This window comes from Pygoscelis adeliae, unplaced genomic scaffold, assembly GCF_000699105.1.
Source record: "Pygoscelis adeliae isolate BGI_AS28 unplaced genomic scaffold, ASM69910v1 Scaffold262, whole genome shotgun sequence".
Taxonomy (NCBI): Eukaryota; Metazoa; Chordata; class Aves; order Sphenisciformes; family Spheniscidae; genus Pygoscelis; species Pygoscelis adeliae.
In genome coordinates this window covers 1094870-1120537 of record NW_008824184.1, presented here as the reverse complement: position 1 = coordinate 1120537, position 25668 = coordinate 1094870, and the positions used below count along the sequence as shown (strand labels likewise).

At 44.7% G+C, this 25668-nt stretch overlaps 1 protein-coding gene across 1 annotated transcript in view; it reads left to right on the top strand.

Moving 5' to 3' along the window:
• The window catches only part of MYO1H (myosin IH), a 35742-nt gene extending 12261 nt beyond the window's left edge, over window positions 1–23481 (top strand). The window contains exons 4-33 of the mRNA XM_009334394.1: window positions 982–1097; window positions 2059–2257; window positions 2763–2843; window positions 3287–3466; window positions 4569–4667; window positions 5009–5122; window positions 5470–5541; window positions 6202–6321; window positions 6669–6736; window positions 7073–7178; window positions 7720–7800; window positions 9226–9317; window positions 10780–10874; window positions 11105–11151; window positions 11375–11455; window positions 11932–12037; window positions 12308–12425; window positions 12713–12826; window positions 13803–13879; window positions 14410–14478; window positions 15092–15176; window positions 15761–15920; window positions 16819–16902; window positions 17344–17437; window positions 18314–18369; window positions 18904–19039; window positions 19602–19669; window positions 20074–20171; window positions 21170–21269; window positions 22204–23481. Coding sequence (XP_009332669.1) covers window positions 982–1097; window positions 2059–2257; window positions 2763–2843; window positions 3287–3466; window positions 4569–4667; window positions 5009–5122; window positions 5470–5541; window positions 6202–6321; window positions 6669–6736; window positions 7073–7178; window positions 7720–7800; window positions 9226–9317; window positions 10780–10874; window positions 11105–11151; window positions 11375–11455; window positions 11932–12037; window positions 12308–12425; window positions 12713–12826; window positions 13803–13879; window positions 14410–14478; window positions 15092–15176; window positions 15761–15920; window positions 16819–16902; window positions 17344–17437; window positions 18314–18369; window positions 18904–19039; window positions 19602–19669; window positions 20074–20171; window positions 21170–21269; window positions 22204–22227 — 2940 coding nt within the window. The 3' untranslated portion in view covers window positions 22228–23481. The remainder of the gene's footprint in view (window positions 1–981; window positions 1098–2058; window positions 2258–2762; window positions 2844–3286; window positions 3467–4568; window positions 4668–5008; window positions 5123–5469; window positions 5542–6201; window positions 6322–6668; window positions 6737–7072; window positions 7179–7719; window positions 7801–9225; window positions 9318–10779; window positions 10875–11104; window positions 11152–11374; window positions 11456–11931; window positions 12038–12307; window positions 12426–12712; window positions 12827–13802; window positions 13880–14409; window positions 14479–15091; window positions 15177–15760; window positions 15921–16818; window positions 16903–17343; window positions 17438–18313; window positions 18370–18903; window positions 19040–19601; window positions 19670–20073; window positions 20172–21169; window positions 21270–22203) is intronic.
• Window positions 23482–25668: the final 2187 nt, after the last annotated feature.

Genomic DNA, 25668 nt, shown 5'->3' with positions numbered 1-25668 from the left:
TACCAATACGGAGAATACTCTCCCAGCTTTGGTTTCATTGTGCTTCGAGACACATTGCTAGATGTTAGCAGTACCCAGCAGAGTGATCGCCCAGTAGTAGTCTGTCTACTTTAGCTAATGAAAATAATACCGTTTCAGCCTGCTCTGAGTTGCCTTACAAAGATTCAAACAACATGCAGTAGATAACAAGAGAATAGGGAAGTGAAATGCTACCTTTGAAGGCAAGGTAGTGCTGAGTGTGATATCTGACTTGTATGAGAAGTGCTGAGTACTTCATGGAGCAAACTAAGATGACTTCACAGCTGTGTCCATTTTCTCAGCAGCCCCAAGGTTATACATTGGCTTACAGCGGTGGCAAGTAGTATCTAAACATGTCCTTTGTCAAATGAGGACTGATATTTGTATAACACTAATGGAAAGACTTGAAAAGAAGGTAAACAGAGCATTTTGATGTACTGAAAATGTATACAAATAAGGGAAAATGTGATGTGTCCTGAAATGTGTTATTTGATCACCTTTCACTGTCAAGAAGGAATTTTCTGTTGAACAGCTATCTATGGAATAGTCATCCTACTTGGCTCTCCTTCATAGCATTAGTTATTTGTCATTTGCAGAGATTTTTGTGAAACAGAGCTGTGATAGTAAATGCATTATTATGTTAACTTTAGGAAAAAAATCCCATAAGCATCATGAGATATCAAGACCTTGTATACGAAACGTGTAAGGTTCTAAGCTTGCTGTTATTGTTCAACTCCACTCTCAACTGGGTAGGTTTTGGAAGAAGTTGGTATTGGCTTTGAAATAGTGATGCCTGTGGAGGGGTGCTTTGTGTGGGTTTTCCTCCTCCTCTCATAACAATTTCTGTACTATCTTTTCCAGTTGTCATTGCATAATGTCCTGATGTACCTGACTCCTTTCAGGAGCTGTCACTGTAGTGATGGAACAGGCTTCCCACCTGTATGTGTTCTTTTCTCCCTGCAGACATATATTGGTACTCTTCTTGTATCTGTCAACCCTTACAAAGAGCTGGATATCTACACTGTGACACAGATGCAGCTTTATCGAGGGGTAAACTTTTTTGAACTGCCACCACATCTGTAAGTAGAACCCTTAGGATTTCAGTTTATATCAATAAATTGGGTTTTCTCTGTAATGCTGCGTACTAGCAACAAGGATGTGTATCCTCAGTCACTAGGTCTGGTGAATGCTGATATTCTTATCTTCCTGTAGGTAAGGATGTATTTGTCTCTGTCTTCTAGCTGACTGTGAGAATAAAAGGGGATCAAAAGGGTTGCAGAAGTGATGTTGGGGAAACTGTAGGGGAAGAGTTATCTTGAAGATCACTGTCCAGACCAGTGCTGTCTGTCCTCCTCATTACACGTGGTGTAGTCAGACCACTGCCTGACTGTGTCCACATGCAAGTCAGCGTCTTCTCAGTTGTCCAAAACACTCCAGTCATCTTGCCTTGTCCTCTGAGGTCCCATGTCAGTGCAGGCAACCGCAGGACTAGCACAGCGCTCACGCACAGCCTCCACTTGGACTTCCCAGGAGGGGAAGAAACCTGAACTTCTGAACTCTGAGCTGGAATTTTTTTGATGGTCGGAAGTTGTTGGGTGGTTTGCTAAGGAAGGAAAAGAAAAACCTACTTAAGTGGCGTATTGGTGAAAGCTCCACTATTGGTTATCTTTGTATCTGTCTCTATCAGCAGGAGTTGAGATCTTCCCTTTAGTGGAATCAAAACTGGCTCCTCTGCTTTGGAAGAGGGAGTCCCTGCTGTGTATAAACTGTATTCACCAGCAATACATGCAACCTGTATAAATCCTACAGCAACAGTGGGGGAAAAAGAACAAGCCCTATCTGTCCCTCAAATACAGGCTGGGTTTTTACTATGAGACCTCAAGTCAGTCTCATGTTTTGAGCTGTGCTTTCCCATCATGTCCAATACTTCTAATGTTAGATGAGGAGTAAGTACTTCTGAAAAGCCTTTGATACTCTGCCTCCTGTTGCCATTTCGAACAGATGCTTCTCCTCTGAATATTTCTTGTGATCCTTGTTCAGATATGCCATAGCTGACAATGCCTACCGGGTGATGTGCAGTGAGTACAACAACCATTTCATCCTCATCTCTGGGGAGAGCGGAGCTGGGAAGACAGAAGCATCCAAGAAGATCTTACAGTATTATGCAGTAACCTGTCCAACTACAGAGCAGCTGCAGATCGTCCGTGATCGTCTGCTACTGTCCAATCCTGTTCTGGAGGTAAAAACTAAATAACGGTACAAAATACAGAAGAGTTGGAGTAGATGGCCTCACTCCACAAGATTTTCCTGCAAGTCTACACACCTGCACCCAGGAATGGCCTCCTGTTTTACATGATTTTGCATCTGCATGTTATAAATAATAACATACACTCGGCCTCTTGGCAGCACAACCTCTGAAAGAATGCTTGGGATTTAATATCACTTAATGTTTAGAAATTTAAACTTGGGTTTTATAGTGGAGGATAGCTGAAACCTGGGAGTACCAGGAAACTGTACACCATACAACAGTTCCTTGTGGCTTCAGTTATAGCTCATACAAGAAAGAGCGATAATTTGCTTAGCTGAATTCCGCATTAAAGCTACGGAAATACATTAGTTGGCATTTCTTTAATCCCACTAAATTCAGTAGTAGGACTCAGCTGATGCAGCAAATCTTTGTCCTATCATGGGTGTCAGGTTCTCAGCAAGATGAGAAATTACTTAATTTATCTGTTTATCCATAGGCTTTTGGAAATGCAAAAACTCTGCGTAATGACAACTCGAGTAGATTTGGGAAATACATGGATATCCAATTTGATTTTAAGGTAAGAACAAACTTAATGGACCACTATTAAAACAAGCTGTATCAGTGAACCTCTTGGACTCTCACCAGGCAGCACAGGATTTATTAAGATCTACTTACACTGCAGATTTCTGACCCTATTTTTACAGGTCTTGCATTTTGCGAGTAAGGTGACTAGTTATACATCCTGAAAGCTTCCTACATTACTGGCAATACTGCCAATGCTCCGTGGAAAGCTAATACAGATTGTTGTAAAGCACAGGTTACACCAGAAGGACAGCAAACTCTTTAGATACAGTTTGTACTGTTGTTGGATGCTAACTCTTAAACGCGAGATGGCAGATAAGTAATGGCAGAAACGTGCTTCTCCTGACACTGCTCCTTGTTCCTAGGTGTGGAGGAACAACCAGCACAATGATGTTATTTATATCTGTTGGTGTTGATCTGACTGCTTTGTTCTGCCAGGGAGCTCCAGTAGGAGGGCACATCCTCAGTTACCTAATTGAGAAATCCAGAGTTGTCCATCAAAACCATGGAGAAAGGAATTTCCATATTTTCTACCAGTTATTGGAGGGTGGAGACAAGGATCTTCTTTGCTGGCTTGGGCTGGAGCGCAATCCCCAAAAGTATGCTTATCTCATCCAGGTCAGTGAGAGCTTATGTCTCTCTCTGTATCTTACATCTGGAACTGCAGGGATTGCAAATGCAGCTTTCCTCACTTACTAAGTGCACTGCTGAACTGCTAAGAGAACCGGCTGTGTGTCACATTATAGTGAAACTCACAGGCGGGTTGGTTGCAAACATATTTGCTCTGGGGTTGTCGGACACCGTTCTACCCTGGGTGCTTTTGTAGCAGGAACTGTTCCAGCTGTTATGGCCTAAGGATGCATGTGATAAGAGATATTATCCCTTATAAACCACTTATTGGATCAGCTGATATAGTTGTGGGGACAGGAAAAAAACTTTTGGGCAACATGACGCAGTGACAGCAAGGTCATCAGTTTTTGGAAAAAAAGTCACTTTCACCAGGTGTCTCAACTGTGTATTCCCCATGTTCTGCGTGTGCGGAATGGCTTACTGCTGCCATCTGTACTGCTGCTGTGAGAACGTAAACACTCTCAAGCAGATGTCACCAAACCCTTCAATGACCCTGCCCCCTCTGGTATGGTCAAGACACTCTTGATTCATTGAGAAGAGTGGTCTGAGGTACTAAACAGCAGAGTAGTATCTGTCTGCAAGTTACGCTTTGTATAAAGGCATCACTTCTAATGCCCCTGTGTCAGGACCTGCTATAAAATGAGTTTCTTGGGATTTATGGACCTCATATTATAGAGGTCCATAGGTATGGTTATGCAGTATACAGCTCACTTTGTGGTAGCAGTCTGTTTCCTTTCTTCCTTGGTAGTGAAGAATACTTGGGCAGAAGGTATTATTAGTATAAAAATGGAAGATGGCTGTAAGCTCAATTTCTTCACAAGACTTAGCAATTTTATGGTAATCACTATCCAAGCTCAATGCTCTAAGTTATCTGAAGCTCTAAGTATAAGCTGAAAGATTTGATCAAATGAGCCACTTTCAGTATTAACAGGAGTGAAATAAACTTGCTAGCTAGTTGCAGGCTGCATCTATACAGGCTGAGGAAACTGGAAATGAAAGTAGTATGCCCAGTAGTATGCTATGTTTGTTGCTGATAATAAAATTGCTTTGCCAATTAATTGTACTAATTCATCTTTCTTTTACTGTATAGGGTCGATGTGCCAAAGTGTTTTCTATTAACGACAAGAATGACTGGAAAATAGTCCGCAAAGCTTTTACTATCATTGACTTTACTGAAAAAGATATAGAGGTATGCATGTTAAAAGGGACTGAGCCTACCAAAGGGAATTTAAGTAAGGAGTGCACTGCTGTCTTCCCTTAAAAGTGATGGAAGCAGTTTTGCTTGGGAGAGGTGTTAAGGATGGAACAGGACATCATTTGGGGGGGATTGAGGGGAGTGGGTGGGTGAAGAGCGCTCTCCCTTTGTACAGCACGATGGCAACTGGTGGTAGCATATCTCTGAAGCAGGTTGTCTGACTCGCCTCCTTCAGCCTAGCCAATGTTCTGTTTTAGCATGCGTAGCAAAGATTAGTACCATCCCACGGAGCTGTAGGAACCTGTTTTCTAATGATGTCTATCTCTTGTCACTAGCATCTCTTTGGAATTGTTGCTAGTGTGCTCCACCTTGGGAACATTCAGTTTGAGGAAGACAGCAATGGGCATGCCATCATTCGCGATGGCACGCAGATCAAATGGATTTCAAAGGTATCTCTTTTGCGATAGTGTCAGTATTACAAGTGCTATGAAGAAAGCCTTAACCTTGCTGTGTTCTCCTCTTAAGGACAAAAACATCTGTTCCCAAAAGCAGAAGGATTGCTCTTGTTATAAATTATCTTGAACTGTAGGGCCCCTTTTCTCTGTAGCACACCTCTCAAACTTCCTTGCTTATTGTTGCTCAAAGGTGAGTATACCTGAGATTTACCAAGGCTGGCATCCCCCTGAAATGAATGGGAGTGGACTGGGGGGTTATGCCCTACTGATCACACTATATTGCTTGTTTAAGCGGTCTCCTGCTGGCCATACTCTGAGTGGAAGTATTTCTTTCTCTGCAGCTACTGGGTGTGCACTTGTCCATTCTGCAGGAAGCTCTCACCCATCGGAAGATCGAAGCCAGATCCGAAGAGGTATTGCGTAGTCCTGTGTAACCCCAGGCAGCTGGGAGTCACCCCAGCTAGTGGTGGTGACAGAGGAGGAGCTCTGTTCTTAGCAGTGTTACAGTAAAAACTGATCACTCTGGCTGTCTCTCTCCTCCGTGTTACCTTCCTCTTCTAGCCCGAGACGTTAAACTAAAACATATTCCCAGTATTGGAGTTTTACTGCTGAACGAGGTAGTAACTGTTAAAAAAAGCTAGAAACAGAGACTTGCAGGCAGCTCTGTGTTTGAGCCAAATAACTTCCTTTTGTTCAGTCCCTGGAGTGCTTCCTGGGAAACCAGGCCGCAAAAACAAAGAAAAGCACCGGTAAAAACTGTTCTTTGAGCATTTGGTACCAAGTTTAATAAAATAAAACTAAAAGGAAGTCAGAATAACTTAGACAAGTGGGGAGAAGTAGTATTCTCCAAAACATAGTATCACAATCCTGCTGGCACGTGGCTGTATACCAGGCTGAAGTAACATTGATGGTGAGTAAAGCTGTAGGCAGCTACAGCTCAGATAGGCTGAGCGCTGTGCTGTGGTATACAACAACATGGCTGGTTCTCCAAGCCACAGGTGTGAACTGGTTTTGCAGAAGCTTGCTCTGATCATCTGTGGTGTTTATCATCTCCAGCATATCTTTATTTTTAGGTCCTAAGCCCATTGAATGTGGATCTGGCATTCTACGCTCGGGATGCAGTAGCAAAGGCAATTTACGGACGAACTTTCACTTGGCTAGTCAACAAAATTAATGGCTCACTAGCCAACAAGGTTGGTTTCTTGTCTAGTGTCCTCCTAGACACTGAGTGCTCCTAACACGCTGAGCAGGGTTTCTGCAGTGAGGCCCTGCAGCACTCATCACCAAATATCTTGGATATTGGTAACTGATGTAGGGGCATCCCACAGCGCTGAGCTAGAAAGCTGTTTAGTTAGGTGTGAAAGGTGGTATGTTAAATAGTTTCAGCAGTTCATTACCTGCTTTAAAGTGGCTACTCTGTTGGCATGTGATACAAAGCCCTGAAAGAGAAAGTTTAAAATTTAGGTGAAGAAAGCAACACAAAACATGCGGGAAGAAGCATCAGCTGAAGCAGCAATTAGAGCAATGGTGTCTTTAACAGGATTCAACTCGGAAAACAGTTATTGGCCTGCTGGATATCTATGGCTTTGAAGTGCTGGACACAAACAGGTAACAACAGCTCCTGAGGCATGGGGTAATGCCTCATGCTGGTTGGGGGCATGTGCTGAAGTCCTACATGGCTTATTGTGTACTCTTATCCCAGCAAGGCAAGCCACAGGTGACTGCAAAATCTGAGTGCAGTGGGTTAGGTGAACCCCCTGGTGAAAGCTTTAGCTTGGACTGCTTGCCTGGATTTGAGCCATTGGTGCAACAGTGTGGGAGGAATGTATGGGTTGGGTCTGTATAGAAGTGGGCTGTCTGGTTGGAAAACATTAGGTCGTGGTGGGAGAAGTAAAACTGTTCATGAAATAAATAAAAACTAATGCTCATTTAACTACTCTGAAGTTTTGAGCAGTTCTGCATTAACTACTGCAATGAGAAGCTCCAGCAGCTGTTGATTGAAATGACCTTGAAAGCAGAGCAGGAGGAATATGAACTGGAAGGAATAGAGGTAACTTATTTCCCCCCCTCCCTCTTTTTCTTTGACTTGCCATTACACTGAATGCTTTTGATCATCAATGAAGAAGACATCCTGCTTTTTTTCTTTTTTTAGTTTGCATTGTTCATGTGGGAATTACGAGATAGCCACAGGTCTCATTCTGTGACCCTTTTTTTCAGTATAATTTAGCCTAGACTTAATTTACATCATCTAAGAAAGGAGTAGGACATTTCCCAAAACTCGAAAGGTCAGCAGTGACAATGTCTCTGTAGAAATGAAGGAGCTTCAACGGTGCAAGACACTGGATGGAGCGTGTTAATGCAGAGAATAAGAGGAGGATGGTCAGGGCTGCTGAAAGCAGGAAGACTGTAGTGTGGGATGGTGGATCAATGTGCTGTCATTGTTTCTCCAGCAGCTTGGTTGGTCCTAATTTACAAAACTGATCTTTACTGGGATTGGAACCTGGCTCCAAAGAACTTAAAAAAAAAAAAAAAAAAAGCAAGGAAAAGACCTTCCTCCAAAACTCTTCTTCCTTTTTTCCTCTTATTTCCAGTGGGAACCAATTCCATATTTTAACAACAAGATCATCTGTGACCTGGTTGAGCAGAAGCATAAAGGAATAATCTCCATTCTGGTAAGAACAGAGTTTGTGCTACTTAAATTAAAATGCATGCCTGTGCCCTATTGCAGTGGTCCATAATAGTATTTTTTCCTCTAATTATGTGATGGGTCTGCATTATTCAGAATCTAAACAAATAGACCTTGTAAACAAAGACCCAGAAGATTAAGGTAGAGGATCTGCTTGCTAGAGAACTGTTTTAAAGGTGGTATGCTGCTTCCACAGCAACTCTGCGTGCTTGAGAAGACGTAGACCTAGGCCATTCTCTCCACTTTTTGCCTGGAGTCACTGATACATAGAAGGAAGGTACCTGCAGCAACCTGGCTGGCTATGGTCAGCGACAGGGATGGGACCCAGGCTGCTTCTGAGTACGATTAGGGAGACCACAGAACACCAGTAGTGCTTCTCCATAGCCACCTGAAGCCAGACATCCAAGCTCTTGCAAACATCAAAGAGGACAATTCTATCTGCTTGCATGACTTGCTAGTCTTGATGTCTGATGCCTCAGAAGGGCTCAGCTAGGAGGGAGACCGGAGAGCTGCGTACCTTCTCCTGAGCTGTAGGTCTTCCTCTTGTTTCCTTGCCCTTTTGTTGTTACTGCTCCTAAAATACTGATCTGAAGATCCTCTTTGTGCCTTCATAGGGATGGCAGGAGAAATGGGAGAGACTGAAGGCAGCTCTCTCCAGAGCCTTTAACGAGGAGCTTGTTCTGCAGTGCTGTGTAATGCTTTTTGTTTTAATAAGTGTGCAGTTCCGTGGGGAGGAGTCTGAGCACACAAGCTAACTACCACGATGATACTTCCTTGCATGCAAACCCTAATTAGTAAGAAATCTAGTAATCTTCCTGTAGAGGCTTGTAGCCGAACTTGAACTTGAGTTGTCCCTTGCCACCACCTCTGACATGTCCACATAGCTGAGAATTTTTATCACCTCTGCACAGAAGATAGAGGATTAGTACATCGTAATCCAGAGAAGGTGCTGCTGAAGCTCAGCGTTAGCTTCACATTGCAATGGATTGCTCTTTCAAGCAGGACTTTTCTACGCATAGTACAACTGGGGGAGCAGAAAGAGTTGCGTTCTTGGGCTAGAAAAGGGTAATCTGTAAGCTTGTCTTCCCCCTCCAACTCTGTGATTCATCCAGTCCAAGAGTCCTTCAGGTTCATTTTTGTTTAAATGAACTACAAATAATAAAGGATGAGGCAGGGCATTGCCAAATTTGGAAGAAGGCAGATTTGGCTTAGCTTGATTTATCTTGACAGTTCTACTGAAAACAGATAAACAAAGCTCTACATTTAACTAGGAAATTGCTTGTATAAAATAGAGCTCATCTCAAATTGTAACCAAGCTCTTTTGGTTTTGCATAACAAAGTTGTACTAAATATTAGCAAGGAGGAGGTAGTCTGTTCAGAGCAGCGTTTGATCTGGTGCCTGCTGTTTCAGGATGAAGAATGCTTACGACCTGGTGAAGCGACTGATTTAAGCTTCTTGGAAAAGCTGGAAGAGAAAGTAGGAGATCATGCCCACTTCGTGACGTACGCATTTACGCTCTGTATCCTATCACAGAGGAAACTCTTCCCATCTCTTACCCATAACAGAGTATTGGGGAGGGAACAATTTTTGCTTTTTGCTTTGCACCAAAAATTTGCTTTGCAAATTTTTTTTTGCTTTGTACCAAAGAAAGTCAAGCAGCCCGCCCACTGTCTAATGTTGTAATGTGCTACGCTGGTAGAGTATGGCCTCGGGGACTGGGGAGGTGGCAGTGGGGATTCCTGTCTCTTTACTAGTGTGATGCTGATCTTTGAGTCTGGTTTCATTCCACACTAAAATTAGGGCTAAATCTAGATGGCTTTGGCCCATGAAGGTTAGATGGCTTTGGCCATAGATGGCTTTGTTCCCCACTGACTCCAGGGAAAGCTGAAGATATTGTGAAGAGGAGCCTAATGCCCCAGGCTGTGAGGGGGTACATAAATATTTTTCAAGAGTCTATCTGGGTATGTGTGAACTTTAGGTACAAAGAAGGAAGAAACGCGCTGCTGCTCAGATCTCCCAGATGAGTGGCGTTTTGGTTAGTACTCAATTTGTAGTATTTTTGGATTCAGTTTTGGTGGCAGATGAACGTGTTGGCGCTGGGCTGTTCTGGCAGTTCCCAGCAGAAGCCTTGTGAAGGGCTTTGACAAGTCATCAATTCAGAATCACGCTGCTGAATTGTCACTGTTTCTACATCTCTGAAATTCATCACAGCCAAGTGGAAAACTTGTAGCCAACTTCCTTGTCACCACAATGTGCCTTAATACTGTTCTGCCTGATTAAAAGCTTTAAATAGAAGTGCTAGAGCTACTTAAATGGGATCTGTACTTGGTGATACTCTTGGAAGAAAATTTTGATATACTAATGTGCTGTTGTGACACACAACTCCGCTGTTAGTGACTGCTTACAAAGCTGAAACTTAAACTGTTAAGTTGCTCTTATTTTTTTTCTCTTTTCTTCCCTCCCTCTCCCCCAGGAGTCCTTGCTTTCTAAAATTTTCCTGCTATTCTTGAAAACTTTGATTCCTCCTTTGTATTTGGGTTCCTCTTCTAGGGCAAAATATCTCAAACAATCTTTCCCCCTGGTTTCACTTTGAAATTGAGGAAGCTGGTGATCTTTCTCATGTAGGCAATGAGAATGTATTTAAATGAATGTTATAGGAGGAAATCTTAATACTTCTGGAAAGGGTGATCATTGCCAAATGGCAATGGATAGGTTGCAGATATTGAGGAGTTTCTGGTAGCTGACTCCCATTCTCCAGCACTGAATTTTGCTGTTAGCTGTTCCGAATGGACGGGTAGATAATCATCTGATTATGGGCCATAACTGTATAGTCAGAACCATGTTGATAGAACAGACATTAAATAGACTCCCAGCTCTCCTACAGCTGCTTTTTGTGCAGGTGACTTTCTACAAGCTGAGGAAGCCTATTTGCTGCTTTTTCTCTTGGTGGTTTTTTTCCTGCAGTCGCAAGCTTGCAGACCAGAAAACACGGAAATCGATTGACTGGGTGGATTTCCGCCTCCTTCACTACGCAGGAGAAGTCACTTACTGTGCTGTTGGTGAGTGTGAACAAAGTGCCAGTCTAGAAGTTACCCGAGGCTTTAAGCCAATGTGGTAGATGATGATAACTTGACATGAAGATGAATTACAAAATAACTGCCCTCTGAAAGTATTGTTACTTGATGGTCAAACATGAATGCAGTGTGAATTTTGATGATATAAATTTCCAGACTTTGTGTTAAAGTGTGTAGCCTCCAAAAAGAATTAAACCTTCTCCTTTTTTCTTCAGGATTTCTGGAGAAGAATAATGATCTCCTGTACAGAAACCTGAAAGAGGTAAGAACAAAAAAGGGATGCAAGCTACCTTGCTCAAAGCAGAGATGTTTTGCAGAAGACTTATTTGATCTCTGTAGCAAACAAGAACATATATTTCTACTTAGTGATGTTCCTTAGGCACTTGCATGCATGTCCTTACAGCTGTGCTGCTCAAGTTTAGAATCATCACAGCAGGAACAGCACCCCTGCTAAATAAGGCAGCTTTTCACTTACCCTGTTTCAGGTGCTGTGCAACTCTAAAAATGGCATCATTAGAGACTGCTTTTTACTGTCAGAACTAGACAACAGGAGGAGACCAGAGACTGTGAGTTTCATCTTTAGTCTTAACTTTTAACATAAACTCAACTTCCCAAGTCTTGATTTAACCACTGATCCAGTCCTTAGACGTGAATTTGGTGGAATTTTTTTTGCTGGTGTTACACCTCTGCTAGCTTCCTGGTAGTTGAGCAGTGATGTTGCTGAGACAGCAGCAAGCAATGTGACATACCTTAATGTTATTAATGCATCCTTCTAAAACAAGCCCTGTGCCTAGCATCCAACAGTAGTTAGTTTCTGAAGGGCTACCTTGCGTGTCCAGCTGTATGACAGGAGTTCAAATATTCCAGCCAAGCACTCTGTCCAGGTAACTTATGATTAACTATGCTTCAAAAGCTTTGCGGTACTAATGCATGTGTCAGCCTTTTACTTACGGTTTTAAGATGAGTGCAGGGAATGAGTTGATTTCAATTACTGCAGTGCTTGAGTTTCAAAGCTAAGAAAGTTCTTTCAATGTCGTCTTAGGTTGCAACCCAGTTCAAAAACAGTCTGACGAGTCTTATAGAAATCCTGATGTCCAAGGAGCCTTCTTATGTCCGATGCATTAAACCAAATGAGAACAAGGAGCCTGGTAAGGCATTGGGCTGAAGACACAGTTGAGATAAAGGAATGAAGTGAGGGAGACTTTAGCTTGTAGCTAGGTATAGCATATATATGCACACTCTCTGCGTGTGTGTGTGTATGTGTATATATATATAAAAAAATCTTAGTTAAGCTAGCAGCAAAGTCATCACCTTGCGTAACTGTGGATTTGATTCCTTCGTTATTTGTCCCAACACATGGACAAGTGAGTGAGCTTCCACAGACAGTATTTACCAGTGAATGTGTGTTCTTGCTACAGGGAAGTTTGATGATTATCTGATCCGACATCAGGTGAAATACCTGGGTCTGATGGAGCACTTGAGGGTGAGACGAGCTGGATTCGCATATCGGCGGAAATATGAACTCTTCTTGCAAAGGTGAGTGGAACTGTTTGCTCTCTAGCCAGGTAAACCTGCTCTCCTATGAAGGCTTCAGAGCAAGGTTTGTTTAAATGTCAAGTCCTAGTGATAGGAGATGTGGAGGTGTTGGCAGACACTCTCCTGCACTGAAGATAACCTTTGTGTGTGTCTTTTGTCTGTATCCATTTTGATCTGCTTTGGCATCTTCTGCCTTGAATAAAGCAGTAGGAATTTGGGGAGGAGAGTTTTGGGAAGGGGTTCCTCAACATCAAGTCATTTGTGTTGATGTCTTGCTGATGTTTCAGGTATAAATCTCTCTGTCCAGCTACCTGGCCACATTGGCATGGGCCTGCAGCTGAGGGTGTGGAGAGGCTCATCAAGCATATTGGTTACAAGCCTGAGGAATACAAATTAGGAAGGTAAATTTCCTTTCTCTGGCTGTGATCTCTGCTGCTCAGCTGCATGGTGCTTGCCATATTTGATCCTCTGAATTGTCTGACTGCAAGCCACTATGTGGCCTTTCCTGGAGAGCTGCAAGATGTAGTGGTGTGAACAGATTCCTTTAGCTTGGCTGTTGCCTGATAGTGTGAACTGGACAGACCTGCCTGGGTCTGCAAACCTGACAGCTTCTGACTAGTGACTTCTTTAAAACAGGCCAAAGTAACCTCTCCCCAAAGATATACAATGCATAGGAGCAAGGAGACAGAAAAAGCCCAGATTCATAAGTTTCCTCTCTATTTTTACCTTCCTGTTTCCATAGAAGCTTGAATCCAGCTGAGTTTCCTCCATCTCTGGGTTAGGGGGGATGGGCTGCCTTGCTTCGGCTCCACGTCTCCCTTTGTGCTTGGGCAGCCAGAGGCAACTTGCCTCTCTTAGGCTTGGGTTCTTTAACTGCCTTTTGCAACCAGTCCTGAACCACAACCTTGTCCCCCCTGCTAAAGACGAGGCGTGGGGCAAGGCAGGGCTCTTTAATGTCACCTTCAACTTGTGGCTATCAGAATCCATGAATTAATGTCTAGGATAATGGTTAAGACACGGAAACCTGTTTTCACTGGGTTTCAGCTGCTTATCCTGAGCTCCACAGCTCCTGGGAAACCTGCAGGAATCCCAGCTTTGAGAATTACAAGTGGTGTAAAGGCAGAGGTCTCCACGCTGCACCTTCCAGGGCACCTGGGACCTTGTGCAGTAACTGGTGTCTTGCTTCCTTCCCTCTCCCTGCCACCCTTTGCCAAGTCCTTGGCACCCTTTCAGGATGTGCCAGCTGGACAAATGAACAGTGTTATAGAGGGAGATGTAACTTGTCAGTATTACAGCTAGTTGGAGGACTCTGAGCCTGGTCAGGGCAGCTGAAACGATGCCTCACTGTGAATAAGTTGTTCATGGTCTCTCTTTCAGAACCAAAATATTCATTCGGTTCCCAAAGACTCTGTTTGCTACTGAAGATGCATTTGAATTCAGAAAACACCTGTTAGGTATGCTTCCAGTTCCCTTTATACATAGACTAAGAAGCAGAGCCTGGGTGAACTATGTCTCAGGGCTCCAGGTTCATGCGGCAGATGCACCATGGTGAGAGCTGAGACCCCTGGTCTGCATAGCTCTGGAGAGTCCAAGGAAAGCTTAGTAGTCGTCTTCCAGGGTGGGGAGAAATCACTAGCTACATTGCTTGTGTTCTAGATACATATCTCCTTTAGAGCTCCTCGGTCCTACTAGTAACTGTTGGTCCCTGTCTAGGTGCACTAAGTACCTTTCCCCTGGGATTGGGAATCCACCTGTCTCATCCTAGTGTTACCTGTTTGTACCTGCTTGAAATGCATAAATGCATGGGGCTGCCTAAAGGCACATTTAGGCCACTTTTGGTCCTGTTAGTGTTGCACCGCCTTTGTTCCTCAGTGATTGTGCAGACCCTCCTGTGTCTTGGCATGTGGTGTCTGCTGGGAGCACAGCTCCTGAATGCTCTGATCCTGTAGATGCGAGCAATGTCTTGGCTTTTTTTTTTTGCCAGTTTCAAGACTACAGGCCAAATATAAAGGATGCCTTGGAAAGAGAGAGTACAAGAGGAAGAGAGAAGCAGGTATGGGCTCTGGAATCGAGGACTCTCTTCTTAGGGCTATGCTTTCCAGTAGGACATGTAGCTTTGGGAGGTCACGAATCCATGTTGCTGCAGATAGCACTCACAGCTTCCCTGCAGGGCTGTGGGTGTTGGGGTCAGATGCAGGTGACAGCTGTATGAAGAGCATTCACAGAGGTCCCTTCGGTTCTTTTTAGCTCTTGGCCTCACCCAGGCATCAGCTGTGCGAGCAGCTCTGTGCAGCGGCAGCACCCTCTGGTGTGCATGCGGGGATGTTCTGGGGTACCGAGGGAATTGCTCATTAACTGCTAGGGAAACAAACCCTCTTATGACAGTGGACAGGCTGATAAATAATGCTGCAGGCTCAAAGGCTAGCTTTCTGCGATGAGCTGCTTGCTGTGTACAGTACATCACTGCCTTGACGTTGAGCTCTACAGTGCAGGTAGAGCCAGATCAGTTATTACAGAGAAGAAAACGTTCTAACCTTCTTAATCTAAAGATCAGCTGGTGGGAAGAGCTGCAAAAGAGCCAGTTATAACTTCTGCTATGTGAATTTAAAGAATAGTATGGCACAGGACCTCTGATACTAATACAAGGACCTGATTAATTCTTGCAGCTATCAAGCTGGAGGCTTGTTGGCGGGGAGCGCTGGCACGGAAGGAGGCCAAGAGGAGGACGTGGGCGGTTCAGATAATCAGGAAGTAACTGTCGCTGTGGTGGTCGTGGGGAGGGTTGTGGGTCACAGCCTGGTGATGGTCTCTGGACAATGAGTCCAGAGTACTGACGGAGTGAGTCAAAACCATCTCCTTCACACCCATTTCTAAGCTGTCATTGTAGTTAGGAGGACAGTTGCCAGATGGAGTTGATCAGAAATGCCTGTCACCTCTTCAGGAATTCTGACTTGCACCAATTTCTGTTGCTCTGCTAGTTTATGTTGGTACAAGGGATCTCCAAACCAATCCTTCACAAGCCTGTCTGTTCTCTTCATATATGGTCTTCCCTCTCCACTCCTTTAAACCCAGCTCCTGAATACTGCATCAAAAGTAGTGCTGATCTTCCTTTTTAACTCCAAAGCACTGTATTTTGGTCAACAAAACTTGGAAAAAAAAGTTAATGTTTGGAATATTACAAAGCTTAAGATTTCCATTGCTGTAACACAGGTGACAGTGTACCTCAGTTAACATCAATGATCCGTTAGCCTGTTGTGTGCCTTCTGTGACTCGCCTTTCACTTCCACTGATTTCTGAATGTAATGTGTAAATTCTGGTTTGGATATTTTCTGTAGATTCATAAATGGCTTCATCAATCGGAAGAAACCCCTTTGTCCGGAGAACATTGAATTTGTGCAGCTTGTGCAGTACAACTATTTGATGAAGCTCAGAGACCACGTTCCAAAAAATGTCTTGGACAAGAGCTGGCTTCAACCTCCTTCCATCCTGGAAGAGGTGAGGATTGCTGCAGGCTTCGGGAGAGGTGAAGATGGCTTCTGTTCTGTGGTCACGGGTGTGCACACTTCTTGTAGGAAAAGAGCAGTGGCCTCTTGCTGGCTTGTCCTCTGTTCAGGCATGATGGCAGAGCCTTTGGAAGACCCTGAGATCCTCTGTATTTGGGGGAGGGTGGGACTGGGAGGAATGGTGCTGCTGTTTAAGTTCCCAAGGGAAAAGGAGGTAGCTTGGTGCTCTTGTTTTAAGGAATAGAAAGGAAGATGCACTGACAGAAAAGTGAACTCATGAACCCTATTAAAGACAAAATTAATCCCACGATTTGTTTTAAGCTTGCAGCACAGGTAGACTTGAAACCTTTCATCTTGTTTGGGCTTTGGCAGGACAGGCAGCCTCAGTGCATGAATCGGACAAACTCTAATTGCTACCGGCAGAACTCTCATTTAGAAACAGCTGCTGACATTTGGTATGGCCCCTCTGATCCTGCCCGTAGCCTGGCTCGTGTCCAGAGCAGATCACTCATGCCGGCTGTGGCCAGTGCTCAGTGGGTGAGGTGGGCCCAGTAAATTAGAAAGCTCGGACAGAAGGTAAGGTGAAGAGCAAGGCTAATGGTATGCTGCATGTGTGGTGCCGCAGTCTCGTCTGGGGGTGACAGATGAGGTTTGCTGCTTTTAGTAACATGTGTAATGACTCGGACGCTTGGTGTTCTGTGTTTGTCAGCTGCTGCTGGGCATTAACCCTTCTCTGGTAGCAAAGCTCTAGGTGGGTCTCTGGGCTGGGGGAGCTACAATCAGTTGTGACTAAATGTTAAAAACAGCTTGCACCAGGCAAGTATTTGTTAGGACTGCAGCAGGAGTTGTTTGCACAACTTCACTACTTTTTTCTTTTTGTCTTCATGTAGATGTCTGAGATGCTACAGAAAATCTGCATTAGGAACCTAGTAAGGAAATACTGCCGAGGTTTTACTGCTGAGAAGAAAGTGCAGGTAACTAATATGTGGAATGTAAATGTGCGAGTTAAAACACACCGTGTGTGTGATATCTGCTTTCTGTGAACTGTCCTAAACACAGACTGCACCTTCTGACACACCACTGCTTTTGCTGCTGAACAAATGTTCCTGAGCCTGTGCTCCTACAGGTGCATGGGTCTCAATCCTATAAGTGCAGTTTTAATGCCATAATTAGGATAGATCTATAAATAAGAAAAGATCCGTAGGACTGTTTAGCCTCTCCTACCCCTTTATTTGGTGTAACACAGGAATAACCTAAAGATGTTGAAAGAAACGCAGCATGAGTTGGGTAGATACTGCACGAGTAAAAGGATGATATTGTGCAGTAACGATGCCTACGTTATAACTGCTGATGTTACTGATGGAAAAACTCTAAGAGGGGAAAAACTCTAAGAAGGCTGTTCCTTCTCAAAACAGTTACAGCAAAAAGTGGTAGCAAGTGCTGTTTTCAGAGGGAAGAAGGAGGGCTACCTGCAGAGCATAAACCAGCCTTTCATGGACACCCGACTAAGTGAGTACACAACAAACCCCTGAAAGACTCAGCCACGTGCTCCTTGCTCAGGAAAATTCTGTTTGACAAAACAGACTCAGTTTCTAAGAGAAATTCCCATCTGACAGAGGCAGCATCACCTGCTGTGCTTGGGCCCTACCACTTCAGTTCCCTTCCTCTGTCATGTCTAGTGATGCTAAACCAATTAAACTGCCAGACTCTGCTCTCAAGCTGGGGGTGCCTGGAATCCCTCTTGGGACAGACAGCTACAAACCCAAGTAAAATTCCCTGTGGGCTGGGATGGATCGGGACCCACCCTCACTGTTCTGGATAGAGCAGGGAGGGTGAGTGTGGATGTTGCAGTACAGCATCGCTGGCTGTGGGGATCCAGTCCCAAGGACTGGAGCTGCTGGGAGGGAGAGATGTGAATCTTGGGAATCCATGTAGTCGGTATTAAGCATATAAAAGGCATGAGAAGAAAGCCCCAGTAGCGCAATGGCAGGGCGAGGGATCTGGGAGACTGGGTAGGGTGTGGTAGCGATGGTGGGTGGGTGAGATGCTGGGGGTGTTACTGGAAGCTCCTATAGAGCTTCGGCTGGAGCACTGTGCAGAAGGAAAAATGCTCTGAGTGGTGCTCAGCAGAAGTCCTTCTGTGCCAGGGCCCGAACCAAGAACAGCTAGTAACTCCCAGTGTGAATTACTTGTCAGGCAGGAAGAATCACTGAAACGGGTTCAGGAGTAGCTGGAAGTGAACACCCTCAGTTTAGAAGGGAGTGTACCAAGGGGACAAGGACTAAAGGGATGAAGACAATTAATGCAGCTCTCGAGTGTCTTGCTGGTGGGAGTGGTGGCCGTCTGTCGCCTACATTCAGTTTGTCTTTCTGGTTTGCTCCTCAGAAGAGAATGATATAAACCCCAAAGTACTGCAGCTCATCCAAGGTGAGAAGATCAAGGTAAGGGAAGGACAGCTGGAGCTCAGCAGCCCTTGAACCAGCTGTGTTGGAGTCTGGAGCTGGCTGGTCATGCAGACTGGGTGATTCATGATGTCTGATGCTCTTGCAGCCATGCCTATGTGGCAGGGCAGGCTGCTGAATAGCAGTGTAGCGACTATTTCCTTGCTTCTAAATTGGAGACAGGTCTCAAAATTCACCTAGACAAAAAAAATACTTAAGATTGCTTTTAATAAAATCCTAAAAAGCATCATTAACCCTACTTGGGCTGTAATGGGCAGGAGAAGTGCAGGTGTATGCACTGCACTTCCATGGTTATGGCATAGAGGGCACAGGTAAACCATCTTTCTCAAAGCGTGATTCTGCCATCTGAATTTCCAAGTATAAAAAAACCAGATGATTATAAGCAGAGGTTGGCAGCAGCTGTCGTGAGCTGGGATCCGCAGCTCTGCAGTGCGGTGCTGCTCCTTGCTGAACTGCTTCCAGCACAGGACCCTGCCGTAGTGAGAAATGCTGATACCAACTCGTTGTTTTCAGTATGTGACCCCCGTGATAAAATATGACAGGAATGGGTTCAAAGCACGAGACCGACTACTTGTTCTGACCCAGTCCTCAGCATATGTGGTGGAAATGGCCAAGATCAAGCAGAAAATAGACTACGCCACTCTGAAAGGTAATGGTGGAGGTCAGCGTGGGGCTTCCCTTTCTGCCAGTGACCCTGGGGGTGGAAAGATGAACTTCTGAAACTTGGTCTTTCAAAGATATTTGAAGCAATGATCTACCTGAGAATGCTTTTTCCTGGGGGATGGATAAAGGCTCTGTGTGTCAGTGTGCAGTTCCTTGAAGTATAAATCATGAGTAAGAGGACACAGTTCTCTGAAATACTTAAATGCGGGAGGACATCGCTTTCTGCTGAAAGAGTGGATTAAAAAAAAAAGCTTTCCTACCCCACTTTGTAGGTATTTTTTTAATCCTGCCATTGTCTGAACTACAGTCCAGGGGTAGAATATATACTTTCTCCCTCCTCCCTTACCAAAACAAAGGTAGCATGGAAAGGTATGGAGCAAATGACTAATGCACTGTGTTTAAATAACCACTGTTGGAAATGTGTTATGGACAAGTGGATGACAGAGAAAGTGATCTTCAGAAGGTATTTTGAAAACTGGGAAGATGATAATGGTGTTGTGGAACTGTCTTTGGTAGTTTTTCCTCTAATTCTTGGATTTCTTTTGAAGGTATTTCCACCAGTAACCTGAGCGATGGGATTGCAGTCATTCATGTTCCTGAGGACAACAAACAGAAGGTAGAAAACTGAAATGTAGCTACTGTGAGCTTGTGGTTAGAAGTAAGGTCTTGTAGCTGACAGTTCTAATACTTTCCTATGAAATACTGGGATTACACAAGTACTGATGTTTAGTAATTCTTGTAATCAGCTAGATCTCTACATTCTCACTGTCTCACCATGAAAGCTTTCACTTTCCTTTTTTTAGAGCCAAAGTCACTATAAATCCTTAATAGTCCCTGGAAAGGATGTTTAACAGACCAAACTTGTACACGACTCTTTTAATTGCTGTGTAGTTGTCGGTCCCTTCTGCACAGCAATCTCTCCTCTGGCATTAGGAAGGAGTTTCTCTGAATGCACAACTGCTGCGTGGCTTACGTGCTGGGGTGACGCCAGGTGACTCTCTGCCTCTCTTTTGTTTCCAGGGAGATGTGATACTTCAGTGTGAGCATATCTTTGAGATGATCACTAAACTCTGCATGCTGGCCAATAAACAAAACCTTGTTAAAGTTGTGCAGGGAAGGTAAGGAAGGAAGTTGAATGGGTAGTATTGTGCAGGCTGTATTTTATGGAAGAACCTGCTTCAAAAACTTCTAGGCCTGGACTACATAAGTCAAAACTACTAACATCACCCCAGCAGACAGTGCCCTAAAATGATTAGAGGGCTGTCGTGCAGTGGCACAGTTGTTTTCATGGCTTCCTTTCATAGGCACAGGGGAAACAAGATGGGATGCACAGGAACGAGAAAATATATTAAAAATCATTACAACCTATTTCCCACGCTAATGAGGTTTGCTTCCATGATGGCTGTGGTTGCACCTTGCTAGGTGTGCTGCTCTGCTCTAAGACCTGCCCACAATCCATCTGCTTAAAACCCAAACTTGTTTTTAAAGTACAGTCACCTATAAACACGTTTTTCAGGCTTCTGCTGATGTGACCTGGGCATGAGGTTGTGGGTTTAGTGGTTTCACAACGGATCTCATTAGCACCAGCTCTGAGGAAAGCCTGCTGAGCTGAGCCTGTGGGTCACTTCAGGGTAAATGCTCCTCTCCCTAAAAGATTGAGGAGGCCCTGAAATGTGATTGCTGAGCACAGGAACATTTTCAGTCACGCCACCAAGCTAATGGCAGGGGGATGCAGTCTGTCTCTCAAATCTCTACATGAATTGAAACTGGCATATGAAACCTGTACTTCTGCTCCAGCTTTTCTCTCTGGCCTTTGCATTTCAATTGTAATTAGATTCTGTGTGTTCAGTGGTTTTCTCCAGGTCAGATCTGCTTATCTTCTAGTGCTTAATTGCACCAGGAAAATTCAAATGCCCAGACTGGGCAAGCATACTCCATTCATCAAACCCTTCTGGCTTGTGTGGTATAATGCAATTGTTTAGGAAATTTACCTAAGCTGGAGGGCTCTGATCTTCTAATCTAACAAGATTTGCCAAGGGAACAGAAATAAGGGGGGCTTAGAGTAAAGCCTATTGCGAGGAAAGCATCTAATGAGTAATTCTGTCTGTATTTGCAGTCTTCAGTTTCGCATTGGCTCTGGGAAGGAAGGGACAATGGTGTTTACCGTTGGGCAGGAGCCTCAGGTCTTTAAAGCCAAAAATGGACAACTAACAGTGGTAAGGCCTCATCTAACCACTGGAAATATGACTCGTGCTTTCTCCTTTGATGCTCAACCCCTGTAGAGAGCACAGCTAAGTTCTAGCAAGGGCCCTTTGTATGAGTTCAGGAGGACTTGATTCCTCTTACAGAGCAGAGAGGTGCATGACATAACTACCTAGTCAGTAGCTACCTACATAAGATAATGCGTAATAGATCGTCATCACTGTGTTGGGAGTTGCACCTTGCACACAAATCGTCACTGCTACTTGCTCTCTCAAGCTAGCATGGGGAGAGGGAGCAAGGCTCTCTCCTGGCTTGGTCACTTAGAGGATTTAGCCTGAGCCCAAATTCAATGTGCACCGGCAAAATGAGGACTCAGGTGAAGCTTGCCACCTCTTGTTGTCTCCTTCAACCAAGTTATTTCTGAAATCAGCTGGGGGACAGAGGGAAAGCATTTCTTTTCACCCAAGCAGGTTATCTGAGAAGGAAGGCTCTGTCTGGCCCAGTGGCAGTCTTGGCAGAACTGCCGCTGAAGGGAGAATGAATTCTGGCTCTGTATACAGCTACGGAAAACGGGGGAGCTTTGCTTCTGTCCTTGCTCATGGTCAGGCAGGGAGGTGTGCTAAACCTGCCTCCATCAGCTCACGGCTGCAAGGCAGTCAATGGCAAGTGTGGCTGGAGGAACAAGGAAAGATGTGGGTCTCCGCTGCTTCACCGGCGAGCCTAGCTGTTTGGTACTGTTAGCGGACAGCTCCAAGGAAGAATTGCATGCTGAGGTGCAATACCCTCGGGGCACTGGTTAGCTGTCCTCGCAGTCCGGAGACAAAGGGAGTTGTCTCTACATGTCAATTGTTAAACAGAAACAACACAACCTCTTTTCCCACAGCCAGGACACCTCAAGGACATAACACTTGTACTTGATTTAATGACTCCTTCCTTTTCTTGTCCCAGGTGTCAACTCAGGCAAAGTCTTGATGAGAAACAGTTCCTGTTCCTGGTCACTGTCTTGGCTAGGAACGGAAAGGAGCCTGCAGGATGAGACCAGCACTCGCATCTCCCCTGGAATCTTTGATGCCATAGGGCTGCTGTGATTTGAGAGTTTGCTTGCATCTTTTAGGCTCTTTTTTTATAGCTTAAAACTATTCAGCTCTGCTAAATAAATTCCATTATGTTGCTGTAACATTCCAGTGAGCATAGATGCTCGTTACACAGTCATAGGGAAATGTTTAAACCAAAAGTTGCAGTTCCACATGTAAAATGTCTGTCTCTGTGCACTCAGTAAGAGCTGAGAGCACCGACCAGTCGGGAAGGATCAAGAGAGAAGCAAAAAGGCTTCTCTAGCTGTACTTTGAGTCATGACTCACCAGAACTGCATCAGGTGTGGATCAATGAAGTTACCTCTGGCCTGAAAACACCTTTTCTCTCAGGCAGACTGGCGAAGCCTTTAAAACCAGCAGCTAGTCCTTTGGCATGTGAAGAGATGGTTAAATGTAGCAGTAGGGCTGGCGCTGACATTTTTATTTGGTGCATCAGCATATGAAGCTGCTCATCTGGAAATCTCAGTAAGCTGCTTTCTTGTCTACTCTGACACGGGGGAGGATCTTTGCTTTTAGAGTGACACTGGTTCTCCCTGCGCAGCAGCTATGCACGGTGCAGTGGAGGCAAAACCATAAAAGATGACCAAAATGCCTCCTCTTAAAGAGGGATGTGCTGGCTTGATGCAATCCAGTTCAGAAGAAACCGGTCTCCTGCTCCTGAAGAACCTTCATCTCTCCCTGTGGAGCTGAACCCTACTCACTCAAGAGCCTGGTAGGCACTGTCTTCCCTTGAGGTGTATTGGGGCAGGTGCAAGGGGAGAGGGGTGGAAGACAGGAATTCCCTCTGCTCCCTCCTGCCTGGAAGCTGCAGCTGTACCGCTGCTCTCTGTTCATAGCGCTCACTCTGCTGCCTCACGTTGAGGCAAATTTTGTGTAGCTCCTGCTCCAGCTTGCTTTGGCTAGGCTGAAACTACAAGCTTGAAGATCCTTGACTTGCTGCCCTTAAATCCTGGGGTCTGCAGAGTCCCGAGAGCCAGATCGCTGGTGCCTCTGCCATGAGCAGTGCCAGGAGGTAAAACTAACAGCTGGGGGGGAGGATGATGTCTGGTATTTCTTCCTGAAAGTTCCTTCCAGCTCCATGGGCCGTGAGGACAGCATGCTTCAAACAAGTAATAAAGCGACTCATGTAAATATGAAATATCTTCTAATTTATTGTGTTATATTAAAAAAAACATATTGCAAACATCAACCATACACTGAAATCCAGCTTAAGCTTTTTTGTGCATAAGTATAAAGTGGGAGGGAACGATTGTACAGAACAGATGAATGTGCTGCTATTGTCCATGAAATGGAACAACTCCATTAAGACTGAAACTTTGGTTCTGCCGACCCTTTGCTCTAAGGTAAGACTGGAGCTTGGAGCCTTCTACAAGGCTCTAACCAGGTGATGTCCTGCAGCAGGCGGAGCTCAGGGTGGGATCCAAAACCTGCCTCATGGAAATACAGGAGCAGCTGCTTTGATGCTACAGCCCCACTGGTATAGGTCAGGGAGCTTTAAGCCAGGGGCCGGTGGTCCCTCTTGTCTCTACTGTGCAGCCCTAACTGTGTTACAAGCTGCAGACTTTAGTCCAGCTTTTCTGCGTTATGCTGAGGGACAAAATCACTTCCACAAGTAAGACTTTAGTCAGCTCTACTCTGCTGTACTGTCACTATTAGTGTCTGCTGTGGGCTGCTGGAGAATCAAAGCAGACGGGTCTGCACTCCCCGTTAATACGAGGTAGTACTAGATAATCTAAAGAGCTGCTTGTGACCAGGCCAGCTGCCCTGTACCCCAATCTTCACCTGAAAGCTGTAGAGGCAAAACCATTTACAGTAAAAAGGCTCAAGAGCTGAGAGCATTTGTGCAATGGCATTAACTAAGTCTCTCTCCACAGACCAAGGACAAGTGGCCAGTAGGTACAGGACATTCTACTGTGACAGCAGTACATCTTTACTACACAACTACAGCACGCAGAGGGTTGTCAGGAGTGTATTAAGGCAGAGCCTGCCTGTAAATGCAGTAACAAAACTGAAACTTACTCAAACTCTCCTGGAGTGACTTACTAAACCAATAGCTAGATAAACTGCTGTACAAAGATTAAAAATAATCATCCCCTGTTTTTTAAGAACTTAGTCTGCAAAACCTGAAAGAGGAAGTCCTGAAGCCAGTTAAGAATCTATTTACAGAGAAGTTAATCACATAGATGTCATCTGTCAGGTGCTTAGCACTGGTGTCAACACATGTCATCTCCTGGAGCTGAACCTGCTCTTGCACCACAGGATGCAACTGGATTTTGTTTGAGCAGCCAGTGCTGGGTTGCTGGAGTCTCCCCTGCACTGTATGGGGAAAGAAGGTAGTTCAGCACAGAACGACAGGAGTCTCACAGGAGGGAGCCAGCTCTCTAGCGTTAATGAAGCAAGCAGGGTTTGCTGCAGGACTATCAGCATATTCTACAGTCATCAGCTGGCGTTTCCTTTTCACCCTCTGATGGCCAGCAGGAGCACAGTGGGACCGTTGAGACACGGGAGTCAGACAGAATGGCTTTATATAGTGCAGAGTCTAGACCCCTTCAAGGGCAGTGGATCTGTTACAGATGCTCAGAAACCCATAAACAGCCCCATAACGTGCCAGTAAGTGTCAAAGTACGCCGTGCTGGAGAAACAGAGCAATCCAGAGGACTTTCCTTCCACACTCCCCAGCTTATCACGTAAGGAAGGTAAGAAGGGAGAGGCACTGGGTCCTTCACAACAATCTGCACTATGGACTATGGACTACAAACCCGGTGCGTTGCAAACACTTGTAAGTGCAGCTTAAAATAGAAGCCTGTAACTGTCAGGACATAGCTGAAGCTGCCGAACTATGGTATAACTGATATATCTGTTTACTGTTGAGCTCTTATAAATCAGTAGGTGAAGAAGAAAGAGTAGAGGAGACAGGTACAAGAAGTTACAGACACAATGTCTGCAACTTAGAAAAGTCTTTGGTTCCTAGAAAGATGATCTCAGCCTAACTTTGAAATCTTTTTAGCTTTACTTGATCCAAAATTGTACCACTGAGCAAACGCTTAATGCTTTATTTTAGCCTCTACAGACAAGCTATACATAGTTTGGGATGTAACTGCTATTTGAAATAGAAGCACTGGAGTAACGTAGCTGGTGATGCTGACAACACCTTTGGTTTTTAAAACATTAACATGCCATTAACAGCCCTGAGCCAGGAGCAGGAATCCTTGCAGCAGGAAGTCAGGCAAAAACAAATAACCGCCTCACTGAGGAACAGAACATGGAGCTGCTGCTCCCATTAAGACCAGCAGCTATCATCATTAGATATTCCAGATGA